The 21831-nt window shown below is 35.3% G+C and overlaps 5 protein-coding genes across 5 annotated transcripts in view; 1 reads left to right on the top strand and 4 right to left on the bottom strand.

The window, feature by feature from the left end:
• Positions 1–21831, top strand: part of LOC107448386 (uncharacterized) — a 51584-nt gene that overhangs the window by 20432 nt on the left and 9321 nt on the right. The window lies entirely within an intron of this gene.
• LOC147813514 (uncharacterized) lies at positions 12874–14039 on the bottom strand. The gene is made up of 4 exons (XM_087159023.1): positions 13920–14039; positions 13745–13832; positions 13357–13648; positions 12874–13272 (listed from the first exon to the last, which is right to left on the bottom strand). The coding sequence occupies exons 2-4, from the start codon at positions 13823–13825 to the stop codon at positions 12980–12982; spliced, it is 666 nt and encodes a 221-aa protein (XP_087015149.1). The 5' UTR covers positions 13826–13832; positions 13920–14039; the 3' UTR covers positions 12874–12979.
• LOC147813513 (uncharacterized) lies at positions 13915–15319 on the bottom strand. The gene is made up of 3 exons (XM_087159021.1): positions 15066–15319; positions 14658–14981; positions 13915–14556 (listed from the first exon to the last, which is right to left on the bottom strand). Exons 1-3 carry the CDS (start codon positions 15297–15299, stop codon positions 14218–14220), a joined length of 897 nt encoding a protein of 298 aa, XP_087015147.1. The 5' UTR covers positions 15300–15319; the 3' UTR covers positions 13915–14217.
• LOC147813512 (uncharacterized) lies at positions 15599–16983 on the bottom strand. Its single transcript, XM_087159022.1, has 2 exons — positions 16459–16983; positions 15599–16381 (listed from the first exon to the last, which is right to left on the bottom strand). The coding sequence occupies exons 1-2, from the start codon at positions 16687–16689 to the stop codon at positions 16031–16033; spliced, it is 582 nt and encodes a 193-aa protein (XP_087015148.1). The 5' UTR covers positions 16690–16983; the 3' UTR covers positions 15599–16030.
• Positions 17731–18667, bottom strand: LOC147813511 (uncharacterized). The gene is made up of 6 exons (XM_087158498.1): positions 18623–18667; positions 18475–18522; positions 18283–18369; positions 18107–18193; positions 17987–18022; positions 17731–17904 (listed from the first exon to the last, which is right to left on the bottom strand). Exons 1-6 carry the CDS (start codon positions 18665–18667, stop codon positions 17731–17733), a joined length of 477 nt encoding a protein of 158 aa, XP_087014624.1.

Below are 21831 nucleotides of genomic sequence, written 5' to 3'. Positions count from 1 at the left end.
GAAGTATAAAAATGGAACCTACTTCGGTGAATATCGATAATCAGAAACAAGTATGGAATACTTTATATAAGGATATGATAAATAATGAAAAACCTGTTTTTCAATTAGGCGACATAGTTCGTATTAGTAAATCAAAACTTACATTTGAGAAAGGTTATGAAAATAATTGGACGCGTGAATTATTCGTCATAGATAAAATAATCACGCGAAATCCCATAGTGTATAAATTAAAAGATTTAATGAATGAGCCAATCGATGGTACTTTTTATGCCGAAGAATTACAAAAAGTTGTTAATTCTGGTTTTTATCCAGTTGAAAAAGTCATTAAGAAGAAAAAAATGAATGGGAAGATGCAATATTTTGTTAAGTTTCTCGGTTATTCGGATAAGTTTAATGATTGGGTGACGGATGTTCAAAAAGTATAAATAGCAGAGCGCATTCCTTAAAAGGTTCATTTTAAAAAATGTCTTTCTACGTGACGTTACCTTCCGATAGCTCGATGCGTTTTTTTCCTGATAACAAAATCTCTCATTTCAAAACTCAATTACCTATGCCAGTGGATTTAAAAGGTGAATGGGAAGTGGGACTCTCTGAAATCATATATCCCCATTCTTGGCTGAACGTCAATGAAACTAACAATTATTTTCATTACAAGATTAGTAATGGGAATATCGTTTCGACTGTTAAGCAAACAATTGATGTGGGATGTTATGAATCCATGTTTGATATTGTTTCAGCGATACAACTTGCTTTGCCTAAAAATCCCAGTCGGTTTACAATAAGTTACAATAAACCTACGAAACGAGTTAAAATTAATGCAGTTCAAGGTTGCAGTCTTCATTTAGAGAAGTTAGGGGAATTGTTAGGTTTCCGTTCTGATACAACTATCACCGGTAATATGAAAAGTGAATTTGTTGCTGATGCATGGTCCACATTTTCGGTTTTCTACGTTTACACGGATCTTATTTCACCTCAAGTAGTGGGTGATACCCAAGCTCCTTTATTGCGAATCGTGCGAATCAAAGGACAAGATGGAGAAACAATCAGTCAGTATTATGATCGACCTCAATACTTACCCTTAATGAGACATTCATTTCAAACAATTCAAGTTGAACTTAGACTGAATTCAGGTGCTTTTGTTCCATTTGAAAGCGGTAAAGTGATGGTCGTATTGCATTTTCGAATGCGGCATTTTCTATAAATACCCAAACTTTTTTCAAAAATGTTTCATTTCAAGTTTAACTGTCAAGATGAAAGTACCTTATATCTGCTGCTCCAAGAAATTGGAAGACCATTATTCCTCTCAATCGGGAAATTGTTTGCCATATTATCGTGGTATATCCTATCAGAAAGGTTATGGTCTGGGCGGTATATTTAGACGACTATTTAGAGCCGCGTTACCGTACATTGTTCGAGGATCCAAAACAGTTGGAAAAGAAGCATTAGTCACCGGATCACGTGTTATGTCTGATGTCTTAGCAGGTGAAGATTTGAAAACATCAGCTAAAAAAAGAGCAAAAGAATCGGGAAAAAATCTAGCCAATAAGGCACTTGGAAAAATACAGTCCATGGTGGGTAGTGGACGGTATAAAAGAAAGCGCAAGTCTAAGAAAGAGATCATTTCATCAAAGAAACAGAAAGCGAGAGGTCGTGATATTTTCGACTCATCATGACGTTTGTTTTAAAAGGTTCCCCGGAATGTGTGAAATCTGAATTGGAATTGTTTCAGATGCCTGGCACACAGACAGTTATTCAAAGCGGACAGTGGGTTGAATTTCACCCGTTATCGAATGTGTTTGATGGCGGTCCCGTCGAATTTCACATTTCTGGGTCAGGTGATGAATTTATTGATTTAAGTCAGACTCAACTTCATGTGCAAGCAAAAATTTTAAAAGACGATAATACCAATTTGACGGCAGCGGATGATAACATTGGCCCAGTTAATTTATTTTTGCACTCCTTGTTTTCTCAAGTGGATGTATCTTTAAACGACCGCATTATATCGAATTCGAGCAACACTTATCCTTATAGAGCCTATATTGAAACGCTTTTAAACCATGGATATGATAGCAAAACTTCACAATTGACTGCAGAGCTTTACTATAAGGATTCTAACGATGGACTTAAAAAAAGATCTGAATACTTTAAACTAAGTTCAAGTGTGGATATGATTGGATGTATTCATAGTGATCTATTTCACCAAAGTAGGTTATTATTAAATATGGTGGATAAAAAAATTAAACTGAGTCGCAGTAAACCAGAGTTTTGTTTGATTGGAAAAACAGGTTATAAAGTTATATTAGATAGAATTTCTCTTTTAATAAGAAAAGTACGCGTGAGCCCCGGTGTTATTCTAGGCCATGCAAAAGCTTTAGAAAAAGATACTGCAAAATATCCTATCAACCGAGTCCTTTGTAAAGTATATTCCATTCCGAAAGGAAATATGTCATTTGTGCAAGACAATGTGTTTGTGGGACAAATTCCTAAACGACTCATCATAGGGTGTGTCGAAAATGATGCATTTCACGGAACATTTGAGAAAAACCCATACGATTTTAAACACTTTAATTTAAATTTCATCGCAGTCTACGTAGATGAACAACCAGTCCCTCATAATCCACTAGAACTCAACTTTCCACAAAAACAGTATATCAGAGCTTATCAAAATTTATTTATGAGCACTGAACACATGAGAAGTGACAAAGGTAACTTTATTTCGAGAGAAGAATTTTGTGAGGGTTATACTTTGTATGCATTTGATTTATCACCGGATTTATGTGACGGCGAGCATTTTAATCTAATAAAACACAGTAATTTAAGAGTGGAAATGAAATTTGAGAAACCGTTAGACAAAACAGTGTGTGTCATTGTGTTTGCCGAATTTGAAAACATTATAGAAATAAACAAATCAAGAGACATTATATACGACTTTGGAAATTAAAAAAGAATGGATGGAAGAAAGATTTATGACATTTTATCAAAAGATCCCGCTACAGCATTCAGATTTAAAGGTGTTTATTCAAGAGACGCGATACCCTTATTGCAAGAAAATGAAGCTATTATCGTCAACACGGATCCACTAGACCAGGATCTCATTGGTTAGCTCTATACATGGGTGAAGGAAAAATACTGGAATTTTTCGACTCCTATGGACATTCACCTGATTTTTTTGGACTTTGTTGGATTTTGTTGAGAGCAAATCAGACTGAAAGTCACGTAGAACAAACTGAAAACTTAACTTTTATTTACATAAAAAGAATATAAAAACAATAAGATGTTGCCAGCACAGGAAACTCAAAACTATAACTAATCTCGAACTCAAACCTCAACATCCTCCCCACCCTGGTCGACCTCGAGGGGGGTGACCAGAGCTACCGGACGGGTTATGTTGTGACCATTAACTCTCAGCTCACAGGATCTTATTTTTCCATCTCGTCCTTCATGCAAGTTCACCACTCTAGCTTTCTTCCACATGTGACGTGGTCGGACATCTTCTTGTAGAAGTACAATATCGCCAATTCGGATGTTAATGATATTGTCCTGATTACGAACTTGATGAAATGACCGCAATTGAAGCAAATATTCCTTAGACCATTTTTTCCAAAAACAGTCGAGTAAGTCCTGCTGCTGCTTGTAGATTTTTCTTAGCTTTGTGTTGTTATTTGGGCTGGATGGAATGGCCGTTAGTTTCCATCCTGTCAAGAAATGGCTTGGTGTTAAGGCTGTGGAACTGTCATCTTCGTATATCAATGGTCGGCTGTTCAGAGCGGCTTCTATTCCACTGAGGGCCGTGGACAGACCTTCCTCGTCAAGAAGTGCTCGTCCGAGTACCTTTCGTAAACATCGCTTGACAACTCCGATTAGGCGTTCCCACCAGCCTCCCCACCAAGCCGCTCGTGGGGCGATAAATTTCCAAGTTATGCCATTTTGGGCATAGTATTGCTGAGTTTTAGCTGATGACAGAACTTGCCATAGCAGAATCAAGTCCTTATTTGCTGCATGAAAAGTGGTAGCATTGTCGGTATAGATTGTGTGTGGGAGTCCTCTGCGGCCAACAAAACGTTGTAGTGCCAAAAGAAATTTGTCTGTGGTAAGATCCGACACAAGTTCAATGTGTAATGCACGTGTTGTTGCACAAGTAAATAGTGTTATGTAGGCTCTGTGTCTCTTGATTTCAAACATCGAATATTCACGGGTCCAGCAAAATCAATTCCTGTGGTAGTAAATGGAGCAGAAGGTACAACTCTTTCAGGAGGTAAAGGAGCTTCGATTTGTTTTCCGTATTTCGCTTTGGACAGCTTGCAAGGTAGGCATTTGTGAATAACTTGCTTTATAGCTTGACGTCCTCTTAAAACCCAGAAGGTTGAACGTAACTCGGACAGGATTATACGCACACCTAAATGGTGAAGTCGTATGTGGGTATGCTGGATCAAAAGGTGGACAAAATAGTGTATACCATCGAGCAATAAAGGGTGTCGAGTGACAGAAGAAATGTTTGAAAATTGCAGCCTTCCCCCAAGGCGTAAATAATTATCTTCGAGAAAGGGATTGAAACAGGAAATTTTGGATTTTTTCGGCAGGGGACGTTCCGCTTTTAAGGCATTTATTTCAGCTGAGAAACATTGATTCTGTACAGTCTGTATCCAATAGTTTTTAGCTTTCTCTATTTCATTACAATTCAGTTCATGAGCTATGCGTTGCTGAGTCTTACAGTTGTATACAAAAAGTAGAATCCAAGCAGTCACACGAAGAAGTTTCGTGTAAGAACTATAACGAGATATATCTATGATGGGTTCTGTAGTTGCAACGTAGGAGGATTGAAATTTGGTTTTTCGTGATTCAGCTTCAACTAAAGGTTGTGAACGTGTAGATAAAACTTTGATAGGCCAAGTTTCTGGATCATGTTTTAGCCATTTCGTACCGTGCCACCAAGATTCTAAAATCGATAACTGTGATGGAAAGGTACCACGAGTAAGATGATACGCAGGGTTATCTGTACCGGGACAGTGGCGCCATTGTGCTGAAGTATTGTTTTGAAGGATTTCTGTTGTTCTGTTGCAGACAAATGTTTTCCAAAGGTTGGGATTTCCCTTTATCCAACTTAAAGCTACAGTAGAATCGCTCCATAGTATGGCAGTGTGGGAATTCATGTTCGTTTCCCTGCAAAAGTATCGGAGTAGGCGAGCTCCTAGTAGTGCAGCTAACAATTCAAGTCTCGGAAGGGTGACCCTTTTGATTGGGGCTAGTTTATTTCGACTGCAAATGAGATGGATCTCTGTAGGAATATCATCTGCGTGACGCGCGTACAAGCAAGCACCATAAGCACGTTCCGAAGCGTCGCAAAACACATGTATGGTAACGTCGGAATTTTCGGAAAAGCCAATCCATCTTGGGATGCATATTTCATTCAGATAGTGTAATTCATTTATCCACTTGTGCCACTGCTGTGCTACAGATGGAGGTAATAGTTCATCCCACTGAATACCACTAAGCCATGTATCTTGAAACAATATCTTCACAACTACTGTAACTGGAGCAAACAAGCCTAGAGAATCGTAAAACTTTGACATCAACTTCAGTAGTAAGCGTTTTGTTACTGGTTCTTTACATGCTTGAACAATTTTTGTCTGCACATCAATTTGAAAAACATCACTGTTAGTATCCCATTTAACACCCAAGACTTGCGTGATATCCTTAAACGAGACGTTTTCTTGTTTCCACATATCTTTCAAAATCTTAGAATTTGTAGTCCATTTGTCTAATGGTAGGCTAATAAGTGATGTAAGTTTCTGCAGTTCTTGGTAAAGAATCAGAGCTTCAGTATCCGTAGACGTTCCCGTTACAAAATCATCCATATAGGTGTTATTCTCAATGTGTCTAGCTGCTGTAGGATATGCTTGTTTGTATTTTGTAGCCAATTCACGAAGAGAAGCTGCTAATAAAAATGGACTAGAGACGAGTCCAAATGGAAGACGTGTGAATCGATAGGTTACAATTTTATCTTCAGTGCGGAGTCTCCCATCAGGAGTATATGTAGTATTGTACCAAATAAATCGTGTTGCATCTCTGTCTTCTTCTGCTAGAATCAGCTGCAGAAATGCTTGTCGCCCATCACTAGTGATTGCTATTTTAGAAAGTCTAAATCTCAACAATGTGGCTAAGATATCGGGAAGAAGATTTGGTCCTACTTCAAGAGCGTCGTTCAAAGATGGGTGACCTGGAGAATGTGAAGATGCATCAAAAACTATACGCCACTTAGTTTCTCCATTTGTAATTTTCTTTACAGCGTGATGGGGCAAGTAAAATAAACGTTCTTCATTATGTGTTTCTGAGACAACTTCAACGTGTTTTTTATCAATGTAATCTTGCATGTGCTCAATATATTTTACTTTGAAGTCTGAATTTGCATGCATTTTCCTTGTTAAAGATTTAAATCGTTGAATTGCGACTTCATAATTGTTCGACGAAAGTTGAACTTCTGGTTTCCAAGGCAATTTTACAACTCTTCTACCATCGATGATTTCAAAAGATTGATGAAAGTTCGTTAAGAGTTCAGAGTTGTGAGGACTTATTTTTTGTTGTGTTGGCTGTATACCAATGCTCTCTAAGTTCCAGAAATTTCGTACCACATTATCTAATTCCTGAGTTGAAGTATCCACATCAACATTATGAACCGTTGAAATGAAGGAAACTGTTGTGTGTGATCGAGTTCCACTAAGTACCCAACCAAAACTTGATGGGACCAAGGCCAGAGAATCCGACAACCTGAGTGGCGCTTCAGAATTCATAACAATCCAGTAGTAATCTGCACCGATTAAAATCTCAATTGGTAAGTTCGACAATGAATCATCTGGATCAGCAAGTTTCATTCGCTTGTTTTTAGCAAAGAGTGAAACATCCGTTGATGAAGGTAGGTGTGATGCATATTTGTTGGAGCTTTCAAATGCAGTAACATCAACTTTAGATTTGTCCCAGATACTTGATAACTGGAATTTGACTTGTCTTCGCATGTAGCCAACATTAGCTGGGGATTCGAAGGCTTGAATGTCCAAATGTCTGGTTGAAATCACTCGAAGTTTTAAAGTATCCACAAGATTAGAAGAAACGAAACTAGATTGACTTCCACCATCCAAAAGACAACGTGTTAGTTTTGTAATGCCAGTGGGCCCAGTTATGAAAACTCGTGCAGTTTGCAAATGAACGAAATTGGAAGGCGATACATCAATTTTGTTTGTAGATGTAGCCGCAGGCTGCTCATTGGTTAGAGGTTTGCATATTGATGTATGGTGTTTTCTCTTGCATTTGGAACAGCCAAATTTTTCTCTACGTGGGCAATTTTTTTTGGTATGTCCTCGGTTAGTGCACAAAAAACATCTATTACTAGTCTTCAATTTTTGTATGCGCACGTCTATGTCCGTTACAATATTGCACTGTTGAGGCCAATGTCCGACAGTTTCACAGAAAGGACAAAAGGGTGACATTATTTTACTTTTGGTAACTGATTTAGAATTCACGTTAAAATTTTCTAAGGAGGATTTAATAGGATAGTCTGGGGCTAGTGAACCTATAATATTACTTGCAGTAATTGATCCCTCGACCTCTTCTGATAAAAATTTCATTAATTTTGAAATATCGCTTTCACCAAAATTTTCACGTTTGGCATGTACAATCCAGTTACGACAGATTTCATGAGGAAAAGCACGAAGTATTTTAGGAGCCAAAATTCTTCCGTATGATTGAGTTTTTTCTCCTAAAGCATCTAAAGCCTGTATTCTTCGATTACAATCAATATACACTGGTTATCATAAATTAAGGAAAAATCACAAAAATAGCGATAACTCTTTCAAAAGTAAGCCAAACCATGCAAAATTTGCATATGTTGTCCACTAAGAGTAGCTGAGTAAAATTGCAATATGCAAATTAGTGGCGCTGCACTCGGCTTACGTCATCTGCCTGGAGCATAAAAGTCCAAGTTTGAGAGAAAGCACACAAATTTTACTGTGATTGCGACATTGAAAATCTGAGATAGCCAATTCGTAATAATGACCTCTAGGCATCATTTGCCTGAAGAACTACGATGGAGAGCCATCGGGAGACTAGAGGCAGGGCAGAGTCAATCAGAAGTGGCCAGATGGCTAAATGTGAGTCCATCTGTGGTTCATAGACTTTGGAGGCAATTTCAAACCACAGATTCGGCATCTAGGAGGTTCAGTCAAGGACGGCCAACTGTTACGACCAGTGCCGATGACCGATATTTGACATTAAGTGCACGCAGGAATAGAACCGCTACTCCGACACATCTTAGATCCTCTCTTGCTGCAGCCACCGGAAGGTTGGTGTCAACGTCAACTGTGCGCAGAAGGCTCCACGAAGGTGGTCTGTATGCGAGACGACCAGCCATTTGCGTGCCGCTCACATCACGCCATAGGAGAGACCGTTTGCAGTGGGCCCGACAACATGTCCACTGGACGTCAGATCAATGGAGGCCTGTTCTCTTTACGGATGAGTCCAGGTTTAGTCTAGAAAGTGACAGTAGACGTTATTTGATATGGAGAGAACCTGGGACCCGTTATCATCCATCAAACATCCGTGAAAGAGATGCATACGGAAGAGGCAGTGTCTGTGTTTGGGGAGGCATATCCTTAGGAGGGCGCACATACCTCCATGTCTTTCCAAGGGGAACCGTGAATGCTCAGGTTTATCGAGATAACATCCTTGATGCTTATGTGCGCCCATATGCCGGGGCAATTGGTGATTGCTTCCTGTTACAGGACGATAATGCAAGACCACACAGAGCTCGCATTGTTGATGATTATCTTCAACAGGAAACAATTACTCGCATGGAGTGGCCAGCTCGATCCCCGGACTTGAATCCTATCGAGCACGTTTGGGATGCTCTAGGGAGGCGTGTATCTGCCATCAATCCGCCCCCTCAGACCCTTGCCACGCTTGCAACTGCTTTACAAGAGCAATGGCTCTCACTTCCTATTGAACTGATAGACCGCATAATTGAAAGCATCACACATCGCTGTTTGTGCTGTATTGCTTCTAGAGGCAATCATATTCCATATTAAAGGTACTTTTTCTATTGCAAACCGATACTTCCAATTTGTTTATTTTATACATGTGCTAATTTCTATACTACTATTAATGTCTGATAATTTCTTTTTATGTTGTTTAATACCTTACTATGTGTTGTATATTGTGGGTAAGTTTCATAAAATTCCATGTGTAATTTCTTGAGTTATCGCGATTTTTGTGAATTTTCCTTAATTTATGATAACCAGTGTATAACTCATTTATTGCTGCTGGAGAGTGATTTTTGACAGGTTTTAGGTTTTCTAAATAATCGAGATGAGCCTGTATTATTTTATCTTTATCGCCATATTTCGATTTCAAAATATTCTTTGTTGTTGCATATGTTTCTGCAGTTATATTAATTCCATCAACTATTCGTTTTGCTTCTCCATCTAAATATCCCCGCAAAAAAACATGCTTGTCAATCAGCGATAAATTTTCGTTTTTGTCGATACAGTTTTCAAAACGCTCCCAAAAACTATGGAATTCTTCAATTTCGCCGTAAAACGTATTTATTTTTATTGTAGGCAGCTTTACTGTAACATTTGAAGGCGAAGCCGAAAAATTATTTATATTGGCAGCTGTTGGCGATGTTTCAGAAATTGAATTCGTGTTCCGATTCGCTGTTCTTTTGAAATTAAATAACGCCAAATGAGCATATTCTGTGTATCTTTCGCATTCTATTATGTCTTCCTGATATTCTTCATCATTTAAAAAATTATGTATTTCATCGTCTGCCAAGGTTAATTCTTTAATTTTATCTTGTAAACGTTCAATATTGTATTCCTTTTCAGTTTGTGTACTAGCAGCATCGTTCAATTTCGTCGTTAGTTTCGTAATGGCGGTACGTAGAGTTGTTCGTTTGCGTTTAAATATTACAAGTTTTTCACTACCGGTAGCCATTCCAATTCAGATTTTTGACGAAAGTAATTATAAAAGGTTCAGTATGACTTACCGAGTTATTTCGGCACCAAATGTTGGATTTTGTTGAGAGCAAATCAGACTGAAAGTCACGTAGAACAAACTGAAAACTTAACTTTTATTTACATAAAAGGAATATAAAAACAATAAGATGTTGCCAGCACAGGAAACTCAAAACTATAACTAATCTCGAACTCAAACCTCAACAGACTTGATGTATATAACTTATTTAACATTTCCAATGCATGCTGGAATGCTATCTCTTTTCAATCTCTCACTTCGAATGTATGTGGAGCCTATTGTATTTTTTTCATTTATAAGCGTTGTCGCGATCACTCTATGTTATCCATTATAAGACATCTCAATGTAAACAGAAAAAATGATTTTGTTATGTATCAATTTGTCAAAAAGAAATTTGGTGTACGTTTTGCTTTCAAACAATAAAATTATTTATATTTTTAAAAAGGTTGTGTTTTTCTTTACATACCGTTTTTTTAATATTATTTATTTTTTAATTAATATTCCTGTTTGATTTTTCTTAAATAACAATGGAGTTTCCAATGCTTAAAAGTCCATTTACTTCTGTGCTGGCCGGTCCAACAGGCTGTGGTAAAAGTCAGCTAGTTAAAAGAATAATTGAATTTAAGATTATAAAACCTTTTCCGCAAACGGTAGTTTGGTGTTATGGAGCTTATCAATCCATGTTTGAAACCATACCGAATGTGACATTTCACGAGGGCGTTCCCTCCGATTTAAATAATATTTCAAATGCACTCATTATTCTAGATGATCTTATGTCTGAATTAGGAAGCAATTCCAAATTAACTCAATTATTTACGAAACATAGTCATCACCGTAATGTCTCCGTCATTTTTATTGTGCAGAACATTTTTCATAAAGGAAGAGAAATGAGAGAAATTTCGTTAAATTCTCATTATCTTATTCTTTTCAAAAATCTCAGAGATCAAAGTCAAATCACTCATTTGGGGAGACAACTCTATCCAGCAAAAGTAAAGTTTTTTCAAGAAGTGTATCAGGATGCAACTTCAAAGCCTTATGGGTATTTATTAGTTGATTTAAAACCGGATACTAACAATAATATGCGCCTGCGCACAGGTATAACTCCGACTGATAAAATGATTGTGTACCAGCCTCGTTAATCATTTGTTCATTAACCTCCGTGAAGATGTATCGTTTTAGATTTCGAAGGATTTTTATTTAGTCAAAATCGAATGATTATAAAAGAACTTGCTATTTTTGATATAAAGTCTGAATCTTTGAGTCATTGGGCATTTCAATCACCTTTTAAGTTTATAAACCTAACGAAGTACGGCAATATTTTAGGATCAAGAATAATACTCATGGATATAATTGGTGTTTAGATAAAATGTCATATAGTGCGTTATATTATATTTTAGAAGAGATATTTCAGAAGTATGAAATTATTTACATAAAAGGAGATGAAAAAACAAAATTTATTCAACACTTTACCACTTGCATTACTTTAGAAAATATAGGATGTCCAAAAGTCAATGATTTGGCTCCTTTTCGCGTTAACTGTAACTTTAAACACTTGGATAGAAATCATTGTGCCATTATCAAAGCTGAATCATTTGGTCGTTTCCTGAAGTATAAATTAAATCTCACAACGATTGAAACAATCAAATGCGATTAGAATGTCGGACAGTAAGCACTGTTGTCTCGAGGTCTTAAAAGCTGTGGCTAAATCCAAATCGAAGCGGCACTTTTTGAAACATTGTTCATCTAAATCTATTAAACATATTTGTGAATGCGTACTTAATTTGTTAAAAGGTAATATTCCTCTTAATAAAAATCAAAAGAAAAAACTTTCACCCTTTAAAAGAAGTTTACGAAAAATTGCAGACAAAAAAGTACCTTTATTCCGCAAGAGAAAAGTTCTTGTTCAACGAGGTGACGGATTCTTAGGATTTCTGATACCAGCAGCCATTACAGCTTTAACATCTTTAATCAATGGATCACGCTAAAAAATTTATTCTTGTACCGGAAGATAGGTTACAAAATAATACTGTCGAATATCTATCTGAATTGGACAAGCAAATGCATGATATTTTAAAAAACAAAAATATTACTGAAAATGAAAAAGCAGATTTATATTTACAAATTCTTCAAAAGTATGTTAAATTTCCAACTTTTATGGAGAATAAAAACGAACCAGTGGATGAGCAATCAAATAAAGTGGAAGAAAAATCTGAAGAAGTGGAAGAAAAATCTGAAGAAGTGGAAGAAAAGACTAAAGATATTAAAGAAGAAGAAAATGCTTCGAGCCATTTAATAGAAACGCAGCTCATGAATATTGTACCTAAGGGTCAAAAGGAACGAGCGAAAGAGTTTTTACAATTCCTACAAACTCATAAGAAACTGTTATCGTGGACTGAAAAAGGTGAAATAATGTATAAACATAAACTCTTACCTGGAACCAATATTCTTCATCTGATAAATAGTGTAATGAGAAATGAAAAGAAACAGCCCAAAGGACAAAAAGTATTCTTCGAAGCTTTAAAAGAAATGAAAACCCCCGAAGAATTTGTCATTAATAAAAAACTGTTACCTGTATCATCTTCTGCAGCACCAGTATTGTTTGCTAGAAAAAACAGATGGCTAAAATACTAAAATATTCTGTAAACCATTAGTCGTATTAATAAATGATTTTAAAATATAAACTTGTATTTTTTCTACTTTCATTAAATTCTTTTTTCATTCACACACACACAATACAAACAAGGAGACATCCGTAGGTCCCTCTCAAGGAGACCTTCCAGAGTGCGGGACGAGGACCCTTCTCCTATGGCACTCCGCGGTTTTTTAAGTGGGCGTCGCCACTAGGCACGCTTTTTTTTGAGTGGGTCGCATCCACTAGGCACGCTTTTTTATGAGTGGGTCGCATCCACTAGGCACGCTTTTTTATGAGTGGGTCGCATCCACTAGACATTTTGATCCTTTAAAATCCATAAGGGAGAGTTGTGTAATCAGCCTCGTTAATAATCCTCTTGTCGTAAACCATACGATACTTCTTTGTTTCCGTCATGTTCACAACCTTCCTCTTCTTTGGCTGGCGGACAATTTTTGAAGGATTGCAGAGAGGTATTGTGGTTTCTCTGTCTAAAGAACACACAAGATGTTTAACTGAATCGAAATTCAGGATTTCAGAGTTTCTAAAATTCAAAGAGAAGCCTCTAACTTTACAGCATGTTTTGCCCGACGCTGTTCTATAAGCGTAGTTTTTTGCTCCGCCTGTGAAAAAAAAAGCAATGCTTCTTTAAATTTCTAAGTAATTATATTAATAACTGAAAAATATGAAATTAAAAATATATTTACCAGAAACAAATGATGTAATCACATCTCCGTCAAGCTCATCTGTGAATTCGCCCAAGAAGTTTCCCAAAGGTGGGTCATTATCTCCTGTGCTTGCATAAATAATGGAATCCGTGTCATGGTATAGGACGGAATCACCAAGTTTATCCATCTCTTCATAGAGTTTTAATCTGGCCCACGCGGTTGTAAAAGACGCTATAAATATGTTTGTTGTTGTGTCTTGGTCGATAAATTCCTTCACAGCTTCCCACTGTATTGCAGCAACTTCGGAGCTTGGAAAATATATATCTTTAACCTATAATTAAAGCAAAATAAAATTTAAATTATATTTGAGTTAAATTATATTGAAATTAAACATATATTTTACTTAAATACACACAAAAAAAGATACCTTTTTCGTAGAATCAGCCAGCATCTTATTAAATTTCGGTAGGTCATTTACGTATGTTAAATGGGGTTTGAAGAGGTTCATTGCCCATCTGAAAAAAATAATTTTTTTTGTAACACAAGAGAAAAAAACAATTCAAAACATTCTTTCAACTAAAGAAAAAAAAAAGAAAACCCACCTTCCCCAAAAATTGTTAAGAAATGCTTTGGATACTGCCCGTCGACCAGGATTTTTTTCAATTCTTGTTGGGTCCAAATCTATTCCTTCTCTGTTTTTATAATCTTGAATGTATTGTAGTTTATCTTCTGGACTCACACAATTTGCTGGCCAGCCACTACTCTCTTGTTTGATCTTTAGGAAGAGATCGATATATGAACGGAAGAGACGGTTGGATTTCTCCTTGAAGTTATACACTTCGTATATCTAAAAAAGCAAGAAATAATAAAGATAAATATACATACACAACATTTTTATGATTATTTGAAAACATAAGAATTAAAAAAAAACTGAATAACCACCTTAACGATTCTATATCCCTTCTTAATGGCAAGTTTAACCTCCTCGGATACCCAGGTTCCAATTAATGAGCGTTCTTCATCTGTGTGCTGGCAGACTGTTTGAGCCAAATTGTCAGTACACTTTCTACATAGCGGGAACATCAGTTTCTGATTAGATCTGCACGGCAGAACAGGTAAGTACAGTCCTCTTGGTGGTAAGACTTTGCATTTTATTAACCCAAAGTAATTATTTACATCCTGAAAATCCGATGTTATGATTTCCGGATGACCAACTGGGTAGTCACAATATTTGTTTACCTGAAAAATAAGAGGCGATAATATTAAGCAAATAACATAATACTTATAACATATTAATAAAATTTGTTCAGGAATTTCACCCTGAAAAAAAAATTACTTACCCATGGGTATAGCGAGGTGAAGTCGACATATTTTGCTTCACCTTCGTAGTACAGTCGTATGGCATTAGTCCTACCGCCAAAGAAGGAATCTCTGGGTTTCAGTCTATCTTGCACTTCATGATTCTTAATGAATTCGTTCAGCTCTGGACAATCCTTCATTTTTTGAAACTGATGCTCCCACATCTCAATAACTCTGTAGCCTGAGGAGCACAACTTTTCGGTTAACTCTCTTGTCTTTTTTCTTAGGGCTGACATCGTTATTTTCTTTAAAGGGTGCACAGCATCTTCTTCGTAGCACTCTAGACACCCATGGTAGAAGCATCCCTAGCATTAAAAAAAATTATAATGACGTAAAACGCTCGACAAAAAATAAATATATATATGTATATATATAAGAATAAAACTTACATGGTATTGATAAATTGTATTTGTATCACTACAGAACCCATCAACACTGACATTATTGATTTTGACTTCTCCACATCCTGTAAGAGCATGTTGAATTTGGATATGCTCCTGACGAGCTACAAAATCCAGCCATCTAACAGCGTCTGCACTGAAATTGGTTGCATTGATATATCCATTCACTGGAACCATAGCAATAGTCCCTTCCACAATGTGTTTGCTTCTATAGACAGCCATGCAAGACGAAGCAATTGTAATATAACTGGGAGAAAAAAACATAATTAAGATTTTTATTTAAAAGCAGTACCATTTCAGATTTTTTATTTAGAAAATTAAAAGAGCTTACCGAAAAGGATCGACCCCTGAAATTTGTATCATCTCCGATCGGAATACATTGCAACATCTTCTTAATATGTCTACATCGGAACTAAAAAGAATGAAATAAATTTTTAAACACCAATTCATAATACGGTTGCACTTTAAGAAATTAAAAAAAAAGATAATAATTACCTGCAATATTCCCTCATTTCTTTTTGAAAATCAAATTCATCTTCCTTGTGCTCATCATACCACTTTAAAAATTCAGTTCGATTATTGGCAGACATTGTGTCTGGGCAAAAAAAAGATCGGTCCGGCAGTGGTCCTACATAGTTTTGGTTTTCCACCGTGTTGAATAAGTGGGGGAAAAAACCTTTCTTAATCTCAGGAATCGCAAAACAAGAGGGTAATTTTGCTAAGGCCATCGGTAAAAAATTATATGAATCAATAATTGTGATTCGCAAATTCGGATGAGTGATGCTCATGACTTTTGAGCCGCAAGGAATAACGTCAGGAGTAGTGCCTTGCTCTAAAAGCCATGCTGTAATGAATTGACAGTCGAACCTAAAATCAAAAGCAATACTCATAAATTTAATATTTTTTAAAAATTAATGATGAAATTTGCATAGATGACTTAATAGACATACAACTTACCCCTTCATATTATGGGCGATTGCTGTATATTGTTTGTGGACTGGTGAGAACAACCAAGCACAAAATTCTTGGAGAGCTGTGTAACCTTTAAAAACTTTCTCGTTTCCCTGAAAATCTTGAGCTACAGCAAAATTCACCCTGTGTTCGCCTGAACTCTGGTCTGTTTCGAAGTCGAAATATATTAACTTTTCTGTTTGCTTTTTAGCATCAACTTTCTTCAAGTAGCAAAGATGATGTTCATTTTCAAATTTACCACAAGAGACGCATTTTGAAGTGTCGCAGCGATGAGCCTCACGTGGGCAATACTTCCTCAGAATAACTTTGGAACAACGAGGGCATTGGTATAACTAAAATAAAAAAATAAATAAATAAATGAAATGTTAAGATTGTAGGTAAAAAATAGATTAAAAAATATCAATCTTACTTTATCGCAAATGGAAAATTTTTGCCTATTCTGTTTCGCTTTGTGCGAATCATAACACTGTTCAGATCTACACAATCGGTCGCAGTCCTTGCATCTTTTAGGGTTTTGTGTAGGTTGGCACTCTAGTTTTCGGCAAACGGGGCAAACATATTTGCAAGCGTGATTTTCCTCGTGATCATAAGCCTTCTCGCATCCGATACAATAAAAATTGGACGCATAGAACCCTGTCATGGTTGTAATAGGACTATAATGCTCCTTATGTAACCATAAGTTAATTCGTCTCCGCCTTGGAGTATCACTCTTGTACGATAGCTGAAAAATATATAAGAACAGTTGAAATATTTATTTCTCATAAAAAAAAAAGATATTGTTAACATAAAAAAAATTTAAAAAAATAACACAGCAAAAAAAAATTACTTTTTTTCTCCTTTAAATGTTAATTAATGCTACTAGGTCTATTTTCTTTAATTAAATAAATAAAATAATAAGTTGATCATAAAACAGTCAAAAATAGAAAAAACAACATTATTTTATTTAAACAACAGTTTAAATTCATTGAAGTCAAAATCGAAGAAATCAATATAATAAAGTATATTCTTAAAATTTTAAAGAAAAGCTAATCTTTCTTTTTTTGATACCAAATTTAGAAGAAGAAAAAACAATATATAAATATTACGAAGAAAACAAGCATGTAACTAATAATTTTATATGATTAAATTATAGTTAAAAAACTTACCCCGTTTCCATTTGTGGAGGAAAATACCACTATTTGTGTGTCTAAAAATTCCTCAAACCTTGCAATTTCAGAATATTGCATGGACCTAGTGGAACATCGGCGTCTTCATGCAATTGTTTTGCCCTCATCATTAACGCTGGACGACATGCGTTGCGGAAAGCATTTGTGGATCTTGTATCCCCATCATTCAAAGCAATTGCCCTGACAATAGCCTTTGCACAACATAGCCCAATATCATCTCTTGGAATGAAGATAATTGATCGTTTTCGAAGCTGGTCAATCTCAGCGTTGATTACTCTCCTAGTACCGCCTCCTGCTCCGACATCCCGTTTCACCGTTATCACATCGACGGTAAATCCATCCGACAATTTTATTTTGTCCTTCGATTGTAAAACTTTGAGAACGATCCCAAGAAGCTTCTCTAGGGTGAAATCTCTGACTTGTTGCAAAGTGGATGATATTGGCTTATCCAATCCATCTGCCTGGATACAGAATCTCACTAGATCCGTGGGTCTCAACCCAACAAAAGTGCGCTCTTATAACAGCGTGAATAATTCTCTAGCAATTTCCACGGCTGTTATCAACGGTCTTTCTCTTAAATATTCTGGTATCCTATCATCATCGATTCTGGCACGGTAGGTAATTTCATTCGCCCGGTATGTATTGTAGTCACGCTGACGAAGTGGTACCAATATAATGGCATCGTTCAACTGATAAGGAAAATAAAACAATTAATGTTGCAGATATTAATTATTCATTTGAATTACTAATTTAAATAAGTATCATACATACATTGAATGGCGGAACTCCGGACGGTCCGGGGTTATCCTATAAAAATAAAGATAATCATCACTGTAATAAAACATTATTAAAAATATAAATTGTATCTAAAGCAAGAAAAAATTTAATTACCTGTAAACCTAACCCATCTTGAATAAAATTTAATCTCCCAAAAAATTGTGAGCTGTCTATATAACTCTGAGTAAGTGCTCCACGAAACTAATAATTGAAATAAAATTAATATTAAGTAATGAATAAAGTAATTAATAAATCAAAGTGTTTTACAAATATATAAAAAGGATACCTACAAGGTAATCATCACTATCATTGAGTGGAATATCTGGATCGTCAAATAACGTGTTTGAAGAGTCGTCGCACGATACCCGTGAACACCACTACAGAATAAAATTAAAATTAAAAAAAAAGTAATCATTAACAAAATCTAAATAAAACTATGAAAAAAAAACAATAAAAATGAATAAATTATGCTATATTAATACCTCATCATCAGAATTTTGCAAAGGTATTTCAGAATCCTCAAAAATAATCTAAAAATATGGAGAATATATTTCAGAAATATATAACTTATATTACAAATTAATAATAATAATAATAATAATAATAATGAACTTTTTTAAAGTTACTTACATTGCTTTCTGAAGAAGAAATATCAGATCTTCGTCGTTTATCCATTTTCATAAATACACACCACGTGCAACCGCAAATAAGAAAAGCGAGCAACGCTATCAAAAACACATTCAAGTAAGAGCGAGGAAAAGAAATGCAAGAAAGTTTATTATAAGCTATGGCTTGCCGTTGCCAAAATTCGGAAAGAATTACTTCAAAAGACAGTTCAACCAATGAGAAAATATTAATCACATCACGTGCAACTGCGCGAGTGAAGAGAACGGAGTTCAATACCTGTACGTCACTGGTCAAGATGAATCTTGTCCGAGTGCGATCCCAACATGTTGATGACTCAACCTAAGTGACGTCGGGCTAAAACCGGTACTCCCCCTCAACCATCATACCTCATGGCTCGCTTCAGTGACTAATGCTCTTATCATCACATGATGAGTTCAATCCTCAGTAATAATTATATTTAAATTAAATAATAAAATAGATTTAAAGTTATTTTATTTCTAACATTCCCTTATAGATGGCGCCACTAGAGTGAAAATCATGATATCATTTATTTATTATGTAATAATTAACACGTGTATGATCAGTACCGTTGCCATCCAGAGAAAGCTATAATATCCTTTTCGAGGGGCAGAAATAATTACTTAATAACTGCCAAGTGAAAATATATCGATGAAACTGTAGGATGATATCGATATAAAATCCTTTTCATTTATACACATGCTCAGAATACAAAAGTTTAACTTATTTACACATATCTAACCAAGCATTCGTGGGTCAGTGGTTATGATATCCAACTACTGACCCACGAAGGCTTTTTGATTGGCGTGAGTTCGATCCTCAGCCTTAATTATATTTAATAAATAATAATAAAACAGAATTAAATATTAAAATAGATTTAAAGTTATTTTATTTCCATCATCCCCACATAGATGGCGCCACTAGAGTAAAAGCATGATATCATTTATGTATTAAGTAATAAAAAGATGACGTCATTACTTCATAATATACAATATTTCACCCCAAACAAAGTTTATAAGTGTTGCCACAGCAAGAAACTAATATTGAAATTATTATGTGTTGCCATCCTCAAAAAAGTAATAAATGAAAATAATATTTAAAAAACAAAACTATATTAAAAACAGAAACCGAAACTAAAAATATATTAGGCTTAAGAAAAAAAGAAATAAGCTCCCCATGACGCTGCAGACGAAGTTTCGATTTTCAGGCGGGCAGAAATAAACACACGGGCAGAAATAAACAACTTCCGGTTAATAGGCGGGCAGAAATAAGCAACTGCCGGTTGGGACAGAAATAAGCTCCGGTTGACTTTGAGTGATGATGTCACTTCCGTAGCACGTACATCGGCTATTACTACTTATATATATATATATATATATATATATATATATATATATATATATATATATATATATATATATATATATATATATATATATATATATATATATATATATATATATATATATATATATATATATATATATATATATATATATATATATATATATATATACAGTGGTGGCCAAAAGTGTGGACATTTTTTGAAAGTTTCATGTTTTTCAACTTTGTGTGCTTGTGGAATATATTAATTTTCACTTAAAGACAAACTTTTATATATCAAATTGAAGGTAATTTAATGTAGAATTTAATAATAAATACAGTATTACAAAAAAAGTTATGCAATTAATAGTAAGATCTATCTTAGATTTGTATTTTTTTAAAGTGATACTTACACAATCAATACTTAGTAGGATAACCCTTATTTTTTAAGACAGCTTCACAGCGTCTTTTCATCGACTGAACGAGTGTTGGGAGTTTATCTTTCGTAATCATATGGTGCCAAGAATCAATTATAGCTTCAATAAGTTGTCCTTTATTGGATGGACGTTTTTTTCGTACAAGAATTTTCAAACGTCGCCACAATTTGTCAATTGGATTGAGATCAGGCCTGTTTCCTGGCCATGGTAATATATCTATGGCTTTATTTTGAAACCATGCTTTGCATAATTTTGCTGTGTGGCATGGAGCTGTATCCTGCTGAAAAATAAATGGTGCGTTGTTGAGGAAGATATCCCTGATGGAAGGTATCAATTTTGGTTTCATGCAGTTTCGATGTATTTTTTGGCATTCAGGATGCCATCAATCACTTGAATTCGGCCCACACCATCTGCAGACATACGTGCCCAAATCATGACATTTGTTGGGTTTTTTGTATCTAACCAGATCGGAAAATATTTGTCCGTATCAACAACCTGTAATGAAACGATATATTTCTTAATTACCCAGTAGAAAATGATAATTAATCAAATTCTGGCAGTTTATTTTTATAAGTAATAAATTCGAAACAGCAAACATGAATTTACAGCGACTGTCGAGGAAGAATCATAATGGAATACCTCCAAGTGACGTAGTGTTGGTATCTCGATTGGTTGATGAAACATGGCATTTGTTCACATTAGCTACTGTTTTTTCCATTTTATTTCAAGTAAGCCAAGCCTGTCAAGTATCAATTCTCTTAAGTAACACATTCTAAATTCTTTCTCAAAGATTCTTTCTCAAAGATTTCAATTCTTTCATTATATATATATTTACACAGAGACTTAGCACAAAGACAGGCATGAAGTCACGTGAAGCACAAACAAACTAATTATGCAACGAAGTTGCCAGGTACGCAAAACAAAAATATATCATGGTTACAATAAACTACTCAAACAAATAATAAATCTAAGTTAAATAAAAGAAGTAGGCGAGAAGGAATTATATTTCAAAAAATTCGATGTGCGATGTGGTTCTGTATTGTTTAACTTATAGTTAATTAATGTTCTAACTTGTGCAGAGAAACTTAGCTCAACTTTAAAACGCAATTTTGACGATAAAGATTAACTGGCGCTGACGTCATAGGTCTTATGTGTGGGTATAGGAGATCTTCTTCTTGAAATGCAAGTATGCAATTTTGGATTTCAATCTGGGAATTATTTTATAAATGCTATTAAGTAATTCGAAATCTTTACATCTTTTAATCAAAAACTAGCAGACCACTGTTCAATCAGCGGATTATTTTAAAATTATCGAGGAGTGTTTCTAACACATAACCAAGTTTTTATTTTCTTACACGTTTGATTTGCCTTCATCACCGCCATTAAATGGAGAAAATCTGCTTTGTGATTGGTCAGAAATTGCTCTATCGGAAT

Source organism: Parasteatoda tepidariorum, chromosome 3 (assembly GCF_982258835.1).
Source record: "Parasteatoda tepidariorum strain Cologne lab strain chromosome 3, Ptep-v5.0, whole genome shotgun sequence".
NCBI classification, from domain to species: Eukaryota; Metazoa; Arthropoda; class Arachnida; order Araneae; family Theridiidae; genus Parasteatoda; species Parasteatoda tepidariorum.
Note: the sequence above shows the minus strand (reverse complement) of the source record. Positions and strands in the feature narration are given on the sequence as shown.